The following is a 19,291-nucleotide window of genomic DNA, read 5'->3' on the forward strand; positions in this document are numbered from 1 at the left end:
ATATTTATTAATTAAATATTCGTTTCTTCTCTCTTTTTTTTATTAATTAAATATTCATTTTATTGTTTTCTTCGTTATTCTTTTTAATTTTTTTAATATAAATAAAATTAAAATTAATAATTATTTTATTTAATCATTATTCAGGATTTATAATTTTAATAGAAATAAACATTACAGTTATACATTAAACTATTTTACTTTATAGTTTATTCAATACAATTAGTCATTAAGTATTAGTCTCTAAATTTAGATTAAACAATTTTAAATTAATTAATATTTATATAAAAAAAATTAAAATAGAAAAAAGAAATAAAATTAAATTAATTAAATATCAAATTATTGACATACATGAGAATAAACGAACAAAAAATAAATAAAGAAGATAAATAAATAAATAAATTAATAAAAAAATAAATATTTAATTAATAAATATTAATTTATTTAAAAAAATTAACCAAGTTTACTAATAAAGGTTAGATGAGCCAATTTTTAATAATAATACGTTTAAATTAGTAATTCATACGTCTAACTTATATCTACGCTTTCTTAAAGTATGTTTTCTTCATCGAATAGCGCCCTACCGCCCTTATGTGAGAGGAGGGGGCGCTCCGTTAAGGGAAAAGTGTTTTACTAATGATAGTTGATATAGGGCTTTTTCGCTTGTTCATCAAGCTTTCACTTTTTTGTCGCCTAATCTTCCAACATGTTCAATAACTGAGATCCATCCAGGGACTTCTCGGCCGGAGAAAATGGGATTCGAACCCATGATACAATCTTCTTGTATGTCGATTTAGCAAACTAATTCCTTGAGCCACTCAGCCATACCTCTTGTGGATTGGAATTACATTGTATGTGTGGTTGGTTGCTCCAAAAAAAGTGTCTAATAAGTTAGGCTATTATTATAAGCCCATTAATATTACAGAAATATGTAATTTTGAGATTATTCTTCTTCCGATCAAATACAATCTACCAATGTTATGTAAGCCTTTGGCTTGATAAAGCACTAATGATGACAACCATAAATCTGTATCCAAATTAAAAGATGGTTATTTAACCGTTACATATGAAAAAATTACTCGCTATAGCGTATTATCTTTTTGTAATTCGTGTAATTTCAATATAAAATTGAATGCTTTTTTTTCTATTTTTTTAATAAACCATGTAAAATAACAATTTAAGTAATTCCATTCACGGGTATATCATTTATAGAGCAAACCACCAATTGCTTTGAAGAAATCCAGCCCACAGAATCTATGACAACATGTTTTGAAGAAGGGTGTTATGTAAAATTGAAATTTATTTGAAATAGCAAGAGTTTAATTAAAAATTATTAGTTATATATTATTATATATATATATATATACATATAACTAAATATTTTATATCTTTAATAATTTTTAAAATATATATATATATATATATACATATTTAAATATAAAATTAATTAAAAAAATAATAACAACTAAATAACACTGTATAAAAATTATATTTACAAAATTAATTATTTTAATTTTTTGAATAAATAATAAAATTGTAATTTATAAATATAAGTATACTTTTTTTTTTAAAATGTAAAACCATATAAAATCGTAAAATCAAAATTATTCATAAACTCGTAAAATAGTAAAAATTTATTATCATATATATAATCTATATATATATATACACAATGATGCTTAATTTTCAAAATGTCCAGATTGTCGAGTGCTGTGGTTAATTTGGATATATATGTGAAATTAATTGATACTTGAGTCGAATTGTGGGTTAACCCGCTCATAAATTTAAAACGATTAAAAATAAAATTAAAAATGCTATAGGTATGTTTCGAATTTGCAATCTAACAAAAATAAGTACAACTCTTTAACTAACTAGACTAATAAGACTTTATATTTTAAATTCAACACCAAATTTGATGAACACGGGACATTTTTAACAATATAAGTTTAATTTTTTGACTAACTAATATATACGTATATATATAATTATAATGTTTAATTTTTAAAGTGTTCGAATTACCGGGTCAAAAACTGTAGTTAATTTGGATATATATGTGAGAGTAAATAGATACTTGAGTCGGATTGTGGGTTGACCCGTCCATAAACTTAAAACGATTAAAAATAAAATTTAAAATGCTATTGGTATGTTTCGAATTTGCAACCTAACAAAAACAAGTACAACTCTTTAACTTAGACTAATAAGACTTTATATTTTAAATTAACATCAAATTTAATGAACGCATGACATTCTTAACCATATAAGTTCAACTTTTAACTAACTAATATATATATATATATATATATAAAATGATGTTTAATTTTCAAAGTGTCCGGATTGTCAGGTCGAAAGCTGTAGTTAATTTGGATATATATGTGAGAGTAAATTGATACTTGGGTCGAATTATGGGTTGACCCACCCATAAATTTAAAACGATTATGTATGTTTCGAACTTGTAACCTAACTAGAGTCGACCTTGAGTTTTGGATGCCCCAGCCCGGTAGAAAAAAAATCGATATATTTTTGTTGTCATAGTTCTAGTTTAAAAAATTTGATAAAAAAATAGTAGTTTTTTTAGTGAAATTTGAACCCATAATCAAATAAAAGTTTAAAGTTTTCATCTTAAATTAATAAGCTACATCATTTTATGTTTGAAATTACAATAAATTTAAGTTATTTAACTAAATATCTTACCATTTTTAATAAATGGGTTGCACTAGTCCGCAGACTTTCCGGGCTTACCCCAGGGCCGACTATGAACCTAACATACAAGTACAACTCTTTAACTAAGTGTGATTGAAATGTGATTTGTCAAAAGATAATAGACTAGTAACAATTAAAAATTGTTAAAAAATATAAATTAAATATTTGATTGACCAAAGTATGAGGTCATAATGTTAAATATTAAAAAAAAAATATGAATCAGTTATTTGATAGAATAAAGTGAGAGTGTGAGGTCACAATGCTAAATATTAAAAAATATGAATTAGATATTTGATAGACCAAAGTGAAAGTATATAAGATCACGAGATGAGAGGTCATTGAGAAAAATATATGTGATGAGATATTAAAAAGATGAGTTGTTTTGCTGAAGTGAATAAAATGTGAAATTAGAGTGTTTTATTTTTTATTTTAATATATTATTCGTGATATATTAAAATTTTAAACATTAAATACATATTATTATAAAAATATATATATATATTTTATTTATAATTTTATATACACGAGAATTTTTCTAATTAGAATTTCTAATTTTTCTAATTGTAATAGTTGAACTATTTAATAATTATCTAAAATAAGATTGTTTACCTTCTCTCAATTTTTAAGAATAAACCAATATTTTAAAATATTGGTCTCGTTTTTATAAAAAAAAATACTAAATAAAGAAAATGGGCCAAAAAGACCTAATTGAATACATATATCAATTACTAAATGAAAGATATGAGCCCAATTGAATATTAAAACCATTACCAACTCATGCTCATGAAATAAATAGTTTGAATTAGTTAAAGTAAGTTAAAATTATAATTAACTTAAATTGACTACTTATATTCACAGAATTTACAAATACTTAAAATATTCAAAAACATTTAAGAGATGTATAGAAAAACGGTATATATTATTATTATTTTTATATAAATAAATATAAAATTAATTACATGAGTTTATTTATTAAATAAATAATAATTTATTTTTCAGCAGTATAAATTCATTTTATTTATATGAAATAATATACAACAATAAAATTAAAATAATTTATAAAATTATAAAATAAGACCATCATATTAACTTTCTAAATTTAAAAATAAATAATAATATATTTTAATTCTCATTTATTGTTTTGATGCATTATAGTATTTTTACATATTGAAAAGAGAAAATAATTATGCTTTTTATATAAGTATTTATATATTAATGATAAATGAAATATAAGAACTATAACCTATAATAATGCTGAGCTGTTCAATTACAGGTTAATAATAACCTATAATGATGAGTTGTTCAATTAACATCAAGTCAGCTATTAAAAAAAGAAAAATTGGTTGTATATATTATTAAATTATAGAGTCGTGTGTACACAAATTTATAATACACATTTTTTAATATGTAAAATAATATAATAGTATCACCTTCTTGTTGTGACTTGCGCTGGTGAATGCATTTTGTCCGGTTTGACTTTTTTGTACGTCTTCTTTGATCATTTTGGACTTTGAATTTTACCGGCACAATCAAAGGAATAAGAAAATTACGTGTTTGTTTTGAATTGTTTTTCTCTAATTCAAGAATAGTATTTATTAAATTAGACTATTTTGAAATTGAATTTAATTTATTATGAAAATTCAATAATTTTATAATTTAATTCTTTGTGATTTTATAAAAAATAGTTTTAAAATAGCCTCTCAAATATTTATTTTTAATTTAATAAGCATGACAATTATAATCTGTCTCACAAATTTTTTGGATCTGAATTGTCTCGTTAATACAAATTTCTTTCGCGATATTATCCTCCCGATTTTGTTCCGTACATTAATAAAATATATAAAATTATTAATATATTTATTTATATATATATATATATATGATATAACAATGCTCTCGAAATTTGCAATAGTTAACACAGGAACAAATTCAGAATTTTAAGTTTGGGGAGCTTAAAAATATAATGATAATTATATAAAATTATTAGATAAAAGTAAGTTTTGTCATTTTTTTTAATAATTAAATAAATAAATAATAAATTGAATTGAATTTTTTTAAGAAATTAGAAGGTAATGATACATTTTTTAATTATTTTTTTTTTTTTTTAATATATATAAGGTATTTCTCAATTATGAACTTACTTCTGATGGGTCAATTTCATACGAAGCTTCGTCTTCTTCTCAACCATCAATCAATCTTGGAGATCAAACAATGGAATCCATAGCTTCATTCCTCGAGTTCTGAATATAATTATATTTCCAGATTCATCTATTTTATGATGAATATGTACTTTGCTTGTTTGTGATGATTATGTGTTTGAATTGATAATGATGATTCAGCTTCATCTTCCTGTATTGCCAATTTTCCTAACTATTTTGTTTTCGATCTACATTTTCTGTTTTGCGTTCGAAGTTGAAGCTTCAGGTTATTGCAATAAGTCAGCTAGGAGTTGCGGAAAAAACTCTCTATCTTATCCGTTTGGATTCTCTGACAGTTGCCCCATTCGCCTGAATTGCAGTGCCTCCGATGGCGAAATCTTCATAGGAGAATTCAAAGTGCTGAATGTTACCGAAGATAGCATTCTAGTCAATATTCCGATGAACTGCAACCGTTCGATTTCGGATATTTATCAGCTCTTCGGCAGCAACTACGCAGTCGATTCGCAGAACGGTCTTCTATTAGAAGGTTGTAATTCGACACCTGAATACTGTTTTATACCAAATATATTGGGAGAAGATAAGATAGGTTTTCATAAATGCGACCAGATCGGAAGTACTAACATCAGTTGCTATTCCGTCGGTGATAATCGGACCAGTGAGTTTATGAGCATAGAAGATCTGGAACTGGCTAATTGCAGGTTTCTTTTAACTTCAGTTGCTATCGACATGCCTAACACGTCGAATTTCACGATTAATTCGCCGGTGTCTCTCCGATTCCAGTCGGTGAAGCTTGGATGGTGGATTATAGGGAATTGTAGCTGCTCGGAGAATGCGATTTGCTTGCCGATACTGAATACCGGAGAAGAAGACGGTTTCCGCTGCCAGTGTTTGGAAGGTTTTGAAGGAGATGGATTCGCCGACGGCGACCATTGCCGGAAAGGTTAGTAGTTTTATTGGATTTGTACTTGTACTCTTTATCTATATCTTGTTTTGAATCTTTTGATGATGCCAAATCAGTGGATAAATGTCGTGGAGGATTGTTGTTTGGCCATTGTGGTAGATCTACCAAAGCATTTGTTCTTATTGGAGGTAATGAATTTGTAATGTCTCATGATCTGGATCTGATTTGATACGAAGAGTTGAGAAATCAATGGTATAATTTGTTTTCATTCACAGGAATTGTGCTTGGAGCATCTTTAATGGCTATTACTGTATATTCCTGGTGTATCATCAAACGAAGATCCAAATCCATAAGAATCCAAATGAGCGCAAAACGTCTATTATCTGAATTTACAGGCACTTCATCTGTTCATCTTCATCCTTACAAAGAAATAGAGAAAGCAACCAACTATTTTTCCGAGAAACAGAGACTCGGAACAGGGGCTTATGGAACCGTCTATGCAGGTAAATTGGTTAACGACGATTTAGTGGCGATTAAGAAGATCAGGCATCGAGATGCCACCGATGGAATCGAACAAGTTATGAACGAGATCAAGCTTCTGTCCTCGGTTAGCCACACGAATCTCGTTCGTCTCCTCGGTTGCTGTATAGAAAACGGAGAACAGATTCTCGTATTCGAGTTCATGCCGAATGGGACATTAGCGCAGCATCTTCAACGTGAAAGGGGAAAAGATGGACTACCATGGAGAACGCGGTTAGCAATTGCAACCGAAACAGCTCAAGCAATCGCATATCTACATTCAATGAATCCACCTATATTTCATAGAGACATCAAATCCAGTAACATACTATTGGATTACAGTTTCAAGTCGAAAGTAGCTGATTTTGGTCTTTCTAGATTCGGTATCGGAATTGGTATTGATATTGGTATTGAGGACAATTTCCATTCCCATGTATCTACCGCCCCTCAAGGGACTCCTGGTTATGTGGATCCACAATATCATCAGAACTTCCATCTATCAGATAAGAGCGACGTTTATAGTTTCGGAGTTGTTCTAACAGAAATAATAACAGGTATGAAAGCGGTCGATTTCTCGAGGTCACATACGGAGGTGAATTTAGCAGCTTTGGCGATAGATGTGATAGGGAAGGGGCGTTTGGATGAAATAATTGATCCGTTGATGGAGCCTTATCAAGATGCGTGGACACTTTCGAGTATACATAAGGTGGGGGAGATGGCGTTTCGATGTCTTGCGTTTCATAGGGATATGAGGCCTTCCATGAATGAAGTTGCGGAAGAACTCGATCAGATTAGACTCAACGGATGGGCTCAATTGGATAACAACGACAATACATGCATGTCGACGAATTCAGCGGCGTATACATGTTCGTCGCCATTTAATGGAAGCGAGAAGTCGTTTAGTAGTATTTCACATAATTCAGTAGTAACGTTGAGGAAGGAATCGGAATTTACACGTTATTGATTCCTATTTTGTATACTAATTTTAATATGGTTAATAAATGGCCCACATTTTATTTTAATTTATGAATTTAACCCAACTCAAAATGATTACTCTTATGTTTATGTTTGTAAAGGAAGTTATTCAAATCTTGGCCCACTAAAAAATTGTTTGTTTGTCACTCTTAACAAGCCGTTCGTTTAAATCGTTTATTTTGGGGCTGGTCTAATATTTATTAATAAATTAATATTTAATAACAAAAAAAAATACTGATGTAAATTAGCTTTCTTAATCAGTTCTAAAAGAGTTATACTCAAACCGTTCATAAGTCTAATTACAACTATTAAACTTAGCGGTGGGTCGGTACGGTATATCTTAATATTTTATTCATACTTTATACCTTATTTAAAATTTTGATATGCAAAATATGCATACATTTACCTTACCTTGATTTCAGTATACCTTGTTTCGATATACCTAAATTTCGGTATACAAAAAATTCATACCTTTACATTACCTTAATTTCGGCATACCTCGGTATTATACCTTTAATACCTTTGAAAATTATGAGAGATTGCATATATTGAATAATATTTCAGTATAATTGTATTTTAATATTACTCTAAAATTATATTTCTATAATTAAATTAATATCAAATTTATTTAATTATTCCATTATAAGTATTATATATATATATATATATATATATATATTAACTTATAAATACTATTTCGGTATTTCGGTATATTTAGATATACCAAAATTTAAAAATCTCATATATTTACCGTACCAATAATTATGGTATCGGTATCAGACCTTACCTTTTTTTCGGTATACCTTAAAAGTTGATATTTTCAATATATTACGATACGGTATTTTCGATGTACATTTAATATCGGTAATTTTCTCCACCCTTAATTAAACTGTTCCTCTCTTTCTTGATTTTTTTAGTCTTTTATAACCTAAATTAGAGTTCTAATAATAATAAAATCTTTAAATATTAGACGAGTTGAATTATACAATTTATAAGTTAATATTACAAATACATTATTTAATGAGATTCCATTACATTTACTTTCTAATATAAATTTTTTATACATTTTTTTTTCTAATAATTTTGAAGGTTAAAATGTATAAATATAAGATTGAGAGAAATGATTTGAGTTAGAGAATTTTGGAAATAATTTGAGAAAAAATTACGTGGCACAATCTGATTCGTTAAAAAAATAACATTTTTTTTTTGTTTCTCTCCTCATCCTTTATCATTTTTTAAACACTGATGTGATCATAAATCATTCTTTCTTATTTTTCACTCTCAAATTCCCTCCCCTATCACTTTTATAAGATTAATTAAGTGAAGATTTTAATTTATTTTTAAAAATCAAAATATTTTAAATTTATTAAAACATTTAAAAATGAGATTAGTCTTGATTACGAGAATAAATATATATAAAATAAGATTAGTCTTGATTACGAGAATACATATATATTTGAGAAATGATTGAGAAAGAGAATTTGAGAGAGGGAATTGAGAGGGAATACTGTGGCGCAATTTGATTAGCCAGAAAAATAACAAAATTTCTCTCTCTTCTCTCTTTCCTCACCTTTTATCATTTTTCCAACAAGTGATGTAGTGACACATCATTCCCTTCACATTCATTCCCTCAAATCCCCTCTCCCTGTCACTCCTTTATATATTTTATTATTAAAAAAATATCATAAATTAAAATAGAGATAGTATCTAACTTTAATATATATATATATTGAAAAATAATATTCGTTATAAGTTAATAATATAAATAATAATACATCAATTTTCAAAGTACACAAAAATAAAATTAAAACTCCTATTGAATGACTTTATTCTCCCATCTATTTATAACATTTTTTCATTTATTTATGGTTTGTCTACTTTAAATCACAACAACTACTTTGTTATAATTTAGTTTTCTATATATCCATGTTTATTTAATTATTCCAATTTTTATTTTCTTTTATTACTTCAATTTTCATTTTCTTTGATTAATATGAGATTTGTTAAACATTGCCAGTTGGAGTCTACATGTTATCTTCTTTTAATAATTAGTCATTATTTTTATTGATAATTTATTAAATTTTAATCTCTTACAAAAATAAAATGAAGAATTACAACAAAATGAACTATTAATATACCAACTTTCAAGTAAAAAAAATACCACAACATTGGTATTAAGTAATTTAAATTTTTTTAATCTGGATGAAATTCTTATTATTAATATTATAATTACATGGTAATGAACTTTGAGAGATTCTTACTTAAAAGTAAAGTAGATGTAATGAATTAGAATTATTCCATTTAAATCATTTTTCTTCAATTTGAACAGTAACCTAACTCCCTACCTCCCAACAAAAATTGACATAATTAAATATATAATCATTTATTTTATCTGCATTTTAAGTGTATTTCTTTATAATAATATGAAATGTTAATATATTATATAAAAATAATTTGTATATAATTATTATAAAAAAATTATCTTAAAAAAATATGTTAAAAACGGTATTATTAGATTACCCGAGTGTAAATAGGGTAATGATAATAGTAAAAATAAAATTGAAGTTAAAAGAGCGTACTAATTAAAAATAAATAAATATATTAATACCCTCCTTATTAGTAACATTAATCTAACGGAAGTTAGAATTATTAGTGTACTTTTTTCTTAGATAATTTTATATTTGTAATTTTATCTAACTAAAATTTTGTTTGTTATCTAACATAATAATATTTAAAATCATCCAACTTAAAATTCATTATTATAAAATATCTAACAAAAACAAAATTTAAATCAAATCAATGAATCAAAATGAATTAAAATTTTATTTACCAAACATAATATATATTAAAAAAAAACTCATCAAATTTAAATTAAATCAAGATACAATATTATCAACTATTATTATGGAACTAAAATAAGTTCTTTTTTTTTATATTTATGTAATTTCATAATTATTGGATATTCTTAATTGTATTTTTCAATTATTTATACTATATACTAATTTTTTTTTTTTTATGTTATTTGATTTATTAATAAACTATCTCTCATTTATATAACTATTTATGCATTCAATAAAAATTAACAATTTTTTTTTAAAAAAAAACTTCCTAAATACGAATTAGGATTCCAAATTTCCAAGTAACCGACTTCAAAATCGATCGATATAAGTTGGATCGATCACCCGGTCCGGTCCACACGGCAAATTCGACTCACGAGTCGCAACTCGCTAGACTTACCGGCCACTCTCTCCACCTCGAGAGAGATCCATACGAACTTTTCCATTCTCTCTTCAAGTGTGAATCAACAGTACTCGATCCATCTGTGAGTTTGGATGGCGAAGAACTTCGTGAGAGAGAATGTTCCACTCTCCAGATTTGGTGTATTGGTAGCGCAGTTGGAGTCTATTGTTGCTTCGGCAGTTCACAAGTCCCCTGATTCCCTTCTTTGCTTCGACCTTCTCTCCGATCTCGTCTCAGCCATCAACGAAGAACCTAAGGTCACACTTCTTTCTCTTACTCACTTTTCATTTCGATGAACCGTCTCCATTGCATTGCCCCTCGCTCCGCAATCGGAATTTGATCGATTTAGGTGTATTTGGTGTCATTTTTGTTAATCTCAGATTAATTAATGTGTTTTAAGTTTGTTTTTCCAATGCTTATGAAGTTTAACTGATTTATTACCGAAGTATACTATTTACAACGTTGGTGAATTGATTGGGGAATTTCAGGAATCTATACTTTTGTGGCAAAGGAAATGCGAGGATGCACTTTACTCATTGCTTGTGCTTGGGGCCAGACGTCCTGTTCGTCATTTGACATCAATGGCAATGTCAATGATTATAAGGAAAGGAGATGGAATTTCCATATACTCAAGAGCAAGCAGCCTTCAAGGATTCCTTTCTGATGGGAAGAAAAATGATGCATCACGTGTTGCTGGTTTGTTACAGTTTTTATTTGCAATTCTATATTGATGCTAGAAAATATTCCTATTTACTGATTTACATTTCATATTGTCACATGTGCATACAAGTATCATGAAGCTAGTTTCATGAATTGCATACAGAAAGTGTTGGAGGCCTTGCAACCATTTATTAGTTTATTTTCATGACTTCTATTGGTTCATGAATTTTGAGTTGGTGTCACCTTGAGGCTTATAATTATTGCTCTATACTCATGATATCCATACATGTATCCATTCTCTGCTGCCCATTATTTGGCATTTTGTGCCGATGTGACTGGAAAGGTTTGCTTGTAACCAGGCTTTTCAGGGGTTGCTAGCGATAAACCCGAAACATTTGGGTTGTGCTTTCTGACATAAATTATTGTTAATAAGGTTCTGGATGTTCCCTTATGTTGAAATCACTTTCTATTCAAAATTGCTAAGACATGGCTGTTAAACCAGAAAATGCGTTCTTGGATCTCTGTTTTATATTATGATGGAAAAAGAAGGGGCAAATTTATGCATTGTCTTTTCTAACCAGAGCAAAAATATCCATGTACTAAGAGCAAAATTACACATGAACTCTATTGATAAGCTGCAAAATTAACCATACATTAAGTTAAATAAGATTTGTTTACGTAGCGGTTATGTTTATCCAAATTCCCTGACTCCCTGCTTGGCTACCCCTCTTCTTCACAAATTCTGGTAAGCAAAACTGTTTTTTCTTTCTAATGTATTTTAATGTAGGAAGCTAGCATAACCCCACAGTCATGACCTCCAGTAAGCAAAATTGTTATTTACATTTATAAATTGTATTTTATTAAATGGATCGTTGATTTTGTATCTTATTAATTAAAATCATGTGTAGTTTTTCTCATTTATTAGTACAAGAGTATTCTCTCTTATGGAAAAACTTAATGTTTAAATTTGCCTTTTCCCATGGAAAACTGTAAAAATTTGAGTTTATGCTTTGACTCAATATACAAATAGTAACAAAATGTTATCACTTCAGTACCTGTAGAAGTAGAGATTAATCCCTTGTGAGGACGATGATAATTTTGACTTGATTAAATCATTAAACATTTGTGATCGCACTTTTAACTCCTAAACTAACTACGCCCGGTATATAATTTTTGCTTTGAAGGCCCTGACAATTTTTATTGTCCTTTCCATTTTGTTAATCTCAGTTTTTTTTTTCATGTGTGGTAATCTGAAATAATTTTTGTAGGTGCTGCACAATGCTTGGGAGAATTATATCACCACTTTGGTAGAAGAATTACTTCTGGTCTATTGGAGACAACCAATATTGTCGGAAAATTGATGAAGTTTAATGAGGTGATTCCACAATAAACTATGCTGTCTCACTAAACTTATTTTTAATGGTTATTACATATATGTGGAACTCGTTTAGGTTGTATTTTTAGTCTATCCTCAACTTGTTACAACATTTTTTATTGATCAAATGTTGCTTTGTAAAGATGTACTCATTTTCTCTTTGTGTGTACTGTGAGTGTGGAATGTCTTCTAGGTGTCTTATTTTGAAGATTGTTAGCTTGTAATTTTAAGTAATAATGTAATTGTTTGTTATTTTGTTTTTGTCTGCAAACCATATTTTGAATCTATTTCCCCCTCTAAAAAACTATTTTGTCAAATCTTATTTCTAGTTTGAATAACCAAGTTGGAAACTCTTATTTATGTGCATTGAATTAAGCATCAGACTGCTTCTTCATGCTGCCGTTGGGACCCATTTTTACAACTAGTTTGCATAGCTGTAGTGTTTTTTGGTAAGGTAATTGGCTGATGTAGCCCTCCTTCTAGTGGTACATTCCCTTTTTCTCCGTGATCTGTAACCTTATGTTTCATTAATATGCTATCACAAGTCTGCAAACAAAATCAAAACAACAATAAGGTTGTTCTGCAATCCAATATGCCTCCTAGAGAGTCTAGGTACTTGTTTTATATTTTTTTTGAGACCAAAGTTTATTCCCCTCCCACATCATCCCACCACCATGAACCCCACTTAAATCAAGGTGCTTTTAGTGGGAATCAAACTTGTCACTGCCTATTCCTTCCTTTTATTGAATGTGTAAAGTCATTGTAAATCTTTCTTTCAATGTTTTGTCAAGTGACCTTATATTAATATATTCTATCGTTTATCCATCTACAATTGTAGGACTTTGTTAGAGAAGCGGCTCTGCAGTTGCTTCAAAATGCTTTGGAAGGCTCATGTGGTAATGCTCCCGCGCCAGCATATGCAGAGGCCTTTCGAATCATAACCCGTTTAGGTGTTGGGGACAAATCATTCATTGTAAGAATAGCTGCTGCAAGATGTCTGAAGGCATTTGCAAATATTGGAGGGCCAGGGTTAGGTGTTGGAGAGCTTGATAGTTCTGCTTCATATTGTGTTAAGGTTGTACTTTGTTCTCCATTTATTTTTGTCTTCTTCTTACATATTCAGTCTATGATATATTTGATGCTGCTTCTGTAGGCCTTTGAGGATCCTGTCTCTTCTGTCAGGGATGCCTATGCCGAAGCTTTGGGTGCTATACTAGCTATTGGGATGAATCCTGATGCACAGGTGCAATATCTACACTCCACCTTTTACACTTTTCTAAAGTTTGCTAAGTCACGTGAAACAGCTTGAATGAGAACTTTAGTGCATCTGCAAAATTTGCATCTTTATTTCCATGCACTGGGTATCTTTTTTAAATATCTTTGTTATTGTAGGAGGGGTGCATCTTTTATCTACTGAACTGTCCCCAGTACAATCTAATGTTTCATCTGTTATTAGGTGCAACCAAGGGGAAAGAGTCAATTTACTCCGAAAAAGCTAGACGGCTGCTTACAGAAGCATTTGGTTCTTCCATTTACAAAAGGTAATTTTATCTGCTTGTTTTCTTACTTTTCCTAAATCTCAGTATATTGATGGTGGGTTGTACTGTTTTTGTGGTACTGACTACTGAAAAATATTACTCTTTTCATTCTAGATGAATTGTTTTGATGTCTGTGATATCAGCAAGAAAATTATTAGCGATTATTAACCAACCTGATGTACCTTAATGCTGTATTCTGTGGGCCATTATGCATACCATTTAGTGTCACTGAAACTTGTATGAAACTCTGAATATGTGTACTTTTATTTGGTTGAAAGAAGTACACATAAATTTTCAGTATCTGTGATATTATAATCTTTTATGTAGAATATTGAGTTCCTTGAGAGTAAAAAGTGATAATATTATTCAGATATTATTTGTGGTTTACATGAGAAATGTGTGATATATAAAAGACATTGAGTGTAATAAAAGTAAGGACTGACAACAAACAATGTGTAGAGTATAAACAAAGCAACATGTTGAGTACAAGTAAATTGCACCAATTCCATGGAAGATGGAGATATAATTCTACACTCCCCTCAAGTTGGGTAATAGTTATTGAGAGTGCCCAACTTGCCACAGTTCCTCGAAATTCGACATGAGAAGAGCTTTGGTTAATATGTCAGCCACCTAAGAGGAATAGCCTTGGGCAGCTATGAGAGCGGAGAGGATGCTGCCGAGGGGATGAAATGTTGATGACATTCTTTCATTTCAGCGAGTGCCTTTGAATCGCCGGAGTGTCGCTGGATGTTGATCTTTCACTTCAGCGAGTGGCTTTGAGTCGCCGAAGTGTCGCTTAACGGAAGTGAAGATTGATAATTTTTGGACAGATTATGTTGGAAAAAATCTGTCGACACGAAGACGTAAAGTGCAGTTTTGAAACGACGAAACTGTCAAGAAGTCAGGACATGACGAGGCCGTTGTTGATGTCCCATGTTTCATAGGTGGGATCATCGGATTTGAGAGCGACAGTGGTTCCGGTAAGAAATGAGAGTTTTCCTCTGCCTCGAATATTCATTTTGATGGATCTTGCCCATTTGAGGTAGTTGTAACCGTTGAATCTAAAGACAGAGATAGGAGAATAATCCACATAAGGGATCCACCATGGTGGATGAGAAGAATCTTGGCCAGCCATGATAGGAGATAGCCAAATGAAAATGAAACTTTTGAGACCTCAAGAACGCTATGATACAATGTAGAATATTGAGTTCTTGAGAGTAAAGAGTGATAATATTATTCAGATATTACTTGTGATTTACATGAGAAATAAAGGACATTGAGTGTATTAAAAGTAAGGACTGACAAGCACATGTGGATAATTTTACATTTTAAAATGATCCATACTATCATTATCATCATGTGTGGATGATGCCTACAATCGATGCTTACTCCCACAACCATGATCATGATCCCTCTGCCACCAAACAGAATTACATATATTTACAGGGTAGCATAAAATCGATCAACACATTGGAAGGGTGAGAGAAAAGTGGTGTGTATCCATGACTAGTTTTGATTGATTCCGAGGCAATTCTTCTATCATCTTATCAGGGCCAACTTGTTAGTGTTGGCATATCATGTTCACATTCTGGTATTTGCGATTAGCTTAAGTTAAGATATGAAATGAGCTTGAACTATTTGGGTGCTTTATTTCGTCCAAGTTATTTGAGAAAAAGCGGTGTTCCCTAAACTGTCAATATTTCTGAATCAAAGTGATAAACAACATTTTTACTGCAACTGATCATGTAAATGTATCCACAGATCTCTTTCTGCTTTTAGTTTCCAGAGAATATGGGTATTGGTATTACTGCCAAAGTCATTGGGTGACTTGTCCCTCCTGATTATGTTTTTGCTTGTCTTCCCCCTCCCGACTGTGATAATGGTTTTTGTCTTCTTGGTGAAGTTGAAGGTGTAAATCAACCGATTTATAGATTGAAAAGTGCAATTATATTTCAAGTTTTCCCCCTCAATTTTGCAGATATATAACATTACCTACACTGCCCTACTAATTTGTACACTGAACATCTCTTGTTGTCTAAATTGCAGCCAGTGGGCCTCGGTGGAAAGATATTCGAATCAGCTTAACCTTGTCATGGGTGTCGTTCCTGCAGGTAGATTTCTGAGATCTGACAATCCAAACTGTAATTTAATTTTGGTGTTTTTGAACAGGCTTTTGGAAAATAAATACATGTATTATGCATGATACCGAACATTGTTATATTGATACTGTAGAAAACCAAAGAGACATTTTATTGTTGAGAACATGCCAATTTAAGATCATCTATTCATAGGATGTCAAAAACTAATAGTATCTTAATTAAATCCATTTAAATATTATTATCCTAATCATATCATATTTATATTGAAATATGAGATATTGTTCTAATATCATAATTGTAGGTGTATATCATATTTAGTATTTCAATGTTAGCCCTCAAATCCAAGTTCATATATTTATGATAAACTTGGATTCCTGCCTGGACTATGCAATCTTCTCTTGCACTAATTTTTTATATGCTTAGAACCAAATTTGCACATTAGTTATTTAGAAAATAATAATAATTTTACACCAGTTCTTCTTTTTTAAACGACGAAGTTTAAATCTGAAGGTGAAAGGGATGCTTGGAATTTCAGAAGGCCATAGTTTTCCTTGATAGGAAGCTAATTTCTATATTGTGCATTACTGTCATATAATGACATCCATTTCATTTCAAGATTCTTGTCCTTAAACAAAGGAGCAAATAGCTAGTATCTACTATTCCATTGTATAAATGAACCAGTAGACTGTCAGGCTTCAGTTTGTTACAAATAAATAGGTGGAAAGTAAATTGATTATTATCAAGGATCCCATTTTTTTTGAAAATTGCTTGACTTCTTGATGTAGTACTGATATTCTATTGCTATTAATCCCTAACTTGCAGGCCATGCGTCTGAAATATCACCACCCAGATATTGAGCTCCAAGACTTTGCTCAGCAGGTCATGGATATGCTTCGGGTGGACGGCCCCATTGATGCGCAAGCATTGGTATTTATTAAATTATATTCAGATTCTTTTATTTATTCTTATTTGTGGAAATAATCAAAGCAGGTTTATATTTTATCATCTCATTTATTTCTAGATATATTAAACTAAACTGGTTAGATATTTTAGGAATTTTGATTTATTATAATTGAGGAAAATCAGTTCTAATATTGTATAAATATGTGTGACCTATGATGAAAAAATATATCAAAAGTATCACTTTCTGTCAATTTGAAAATCCCTCATCATTGAAGGAATGATGACAAATTGTTGTCTTCATTTTGTTTGTTTTTGCAAAAAAATTCATGTGAATATTTAACAAAATCATCATGGGAATACTTTTTTTTATCTCTCAAGATCCAGGGAGATGATCACTTGTCCAATGTAGGGGTTATGTTGCATTAGATGGGCATCATTGGAGATTTAAGACAAACAATAGCAATAGGTTCTCTTGCATGTGTTCCTGACGGAAGGGTAAAAAATTTCCAAACCTAGCATATGCAAGGATTTGCCTCCAAACTTCAATATGAAGTTTGGAAAGGTTAAAGCTCATCAATGATGTGTCTAATGTGAATGTAGGAACATTCATATTATCATACTAGTGAACTTATCTATCAACCAGTGTAGGATAAATGACCTCATTTGAAAACACCATTTCATCCGGTTTTCCCATTTGGAGATAGGATGTATCTTAACTTAGTTTGGCTAGATCATAACTCCTGCTAACCTAAAAACAGATAATTTAAAATAATAATAATTACAACATAAGAAATAGATCATTAAAAAGGTGTTATTTTTTTAATAAGGATTTAATCAATTTATAGTATTTTAAACGTCTAATCTTTAAGTCTAGTATAAGTATACTAGTTATGTGATATATTCCAGTTTGAGAATGAAACTTATCCCTACTGCATTTCTTGGTTATTTGAAGGCATGCGTTGTGTATATTTTGCGGGTTGGTGTCATTGATCAAATGATGGAACCAACTCAAAGGAGCTCCCTTGTTTATATAGCGAAGCAGGTTTGTTGTACAATTTACTTCAGCTTGTAGTTTTTTCTTTTCTTTTGTGGTTAATAATTGGCTCGTAGGATTTGAAATCACTTGGAATCTGTATGACGTTTCTTCAATTATAAGTTATAACTATATCTTTGTCATAAACTTCCTTCATGACGTGCTTTTTCTTTCTTTGCAGCTTAAATCACCTGATACCATACCTGCAATGAAAGTTGCTGTTCTATGTATACTGTCTTATTCCCTGAAAAGCCTTGGAGAGGTTAGTGGTTGTATTGCGGTGAATTGTTATATTACTTTGTGTCTAAGAGTGTATAATATGAAGTCTGAAGATATCATTTGGCTGGTTCTTAGTTGGAAATAATTTTTTATTGATGTCATACTTTATGGTTAACCTTTAATTAAAAAAAATACTTTATGGTTAACCTTGACATGTTTATTTGGCACATTTATTTCCTTTTGAATTTTATCAGTTGTGAAATTCTTGGATAAATCTGAAATAAAATAAGGAAGCTGGTAATATTTTATAGTTGATTAAATGCTTCAACATTATTTTATCTTTGTATATGCAATATTGGGAGAGAAGAATTTGTATTCCTTTTTATGTACTATATGCAGATATCCAATCTAGAAAATATTTTGGGAAACTTAATAGAGAACATAATTTTAAAAAATATCACTTCACATATTTATTTTTCTTAATAAGTTGTTAGCTATGTCTTGCAATGTCTTGCAATGTCCCACTGTTGGGGGCAACCTGAATGTATGATAGTTCTGATGATCGTAAAAGTAGTTGCAATTTCCGGAATTTCTTTAAGATGCATGTGAAATGTGTTGAACAATGCCTGTTTTCTATTATTACCATAACAATAATCAGACTATACAGATAGTAAGTCATTCTCATATGGGATAAGCGAGTGCTATTTGCCAAGTTGAGCTTGCAATCACAAAGTTCTTTTATGTCGGGTTTCCAAACAGATCACGGGATATCATGCTAAGAATTTACGCTTTGCAGATTTTTCAGTTTTTCCTTTCTTTCTTTAAAGTTTTCCGTTCTTCCTTTATTTTTGTAAGACCTTTGGCTTAGTTGTTGATGCTTAAATGACGTTTTTAAATACAGTTTCTTAAAAAAAAAGAATGGAAGAGGCAGTCTTAGGAATCTTTAGCTGTACACTTTTGATTTTAGCTAGTG

At 30.0% G+C, this 19,291-nt stretch overlaps 2 protein-coding genes across 3 annotated transcripts in view; both read left to right on the plus strand.

The window, feature by feature from the left end:
• The first annotated feature begins 4,855 nt into the window (after positions 1-4,855).
• LOC124913753 (wall-associated receptor kinase-like 14) lies at positions 4,856-7,302 on the plus strand. Its single transcript, XM_047454166.1, has 3 exons — positions 4,856-5,796; positions 5,874-5,945; positions 6,033-7,302. Exons 1-3 carry the CDS (start codon positions 5,025-5,027, stop codon positions 7,238-7,240), a joined length of 2,052 nt encoding a protein of 683 aa, XP_047310122.1. The 5' UTR covers positions 4,856-5,024; the 3' UTR covers positions 7,241-7,302.
• Positions 7,303-10,408: 3,106 nt separating this feature from the next.
• LOC124914076 (protein SWEETIE) overlaps positions 10,409-19,291 on the plus strand; it is a 32,761-nt gene continuing 23,878 nt past the window's right edge. For both annotated transcript variants that reach the window (XM_047454554.1, XM_047454555.1), the window contains exons 1-10: positions 10,409-10,748; positions 10,980-11,187; positions 12,420-12,526; positions 13,365-13,601; positions 13,680-13,769; positions 13,983-14,067; positions 16,111-16,175; positions 16,986-17,090; positions 18,019-18,108; positions 18,281-18,361. In XM_047454554.1, the coding sequence (XP_047310510.1) occupies positions 10,584-10,748; positions 10,980-11,187; positions 12,420-12,526; positions 13,365-13,601; positions 13,680-13,769; positions 13,983-14,067; positions 16,111-16,175; positions 16,986-17,090; positions 18,019-18,108; positions 18,281-18,361 (1,233 nt within the window). In that variant the 5' untranslated portion in view covers positions 10,409-10,583. The remainder of the gene's footprint in view (positions 10,749-10,979; positions 11,188-12,419; positions 12,527-13,364; positions 13,602-13,679; positions 13,770-13,982; positions 14,068-16,110; positions 16,176-16,985; positions 17,091-18,018; positions 18,109-18,280; positions 18,362-19,291) is intronic.

This window comes from Impatiens glandulifera, chromosome 9, assembly GCF_907164915.1.
Source record: "Impatiens glandulifera chromosome 9, dImpGla2.1, whole genome shotgun sequence".
Lineage (NCBI taxonomy): Eukaryota > Viridiplantae > Streptophyta > Magnoliopsida > Ericales > Balsaminaceae > Impatiens > Impatiens glandulifera.

What these genes read in the sequence shown, in the direction of transcription:
- LOC124913753 (XM_047454166.1), top strand. Translation starts at nt 5,025, where the DNA reads ATGATGATTCAGCTTCATCTTCCTGTATTGCCAATTTTCCTAACTATT. An exon ending in CGGCGACCATTGCCGGAAAG is followed by an intron (nt 5,797 to 5,873) that starts GTTAGTAGTTTT and finishes ATGCCAAATCAG; the next exon opens with TGGATAAATGTCGTGGAGGA. An exon ending in AGCATTTGTTCTTATTGGAG is followed by an intron (nt 5,946 to 6,032) that starts GTAATGAATTTG and finishes TTTCATTCACAG; the next exon opens with GAATTGTGCTTGGAGCATCT.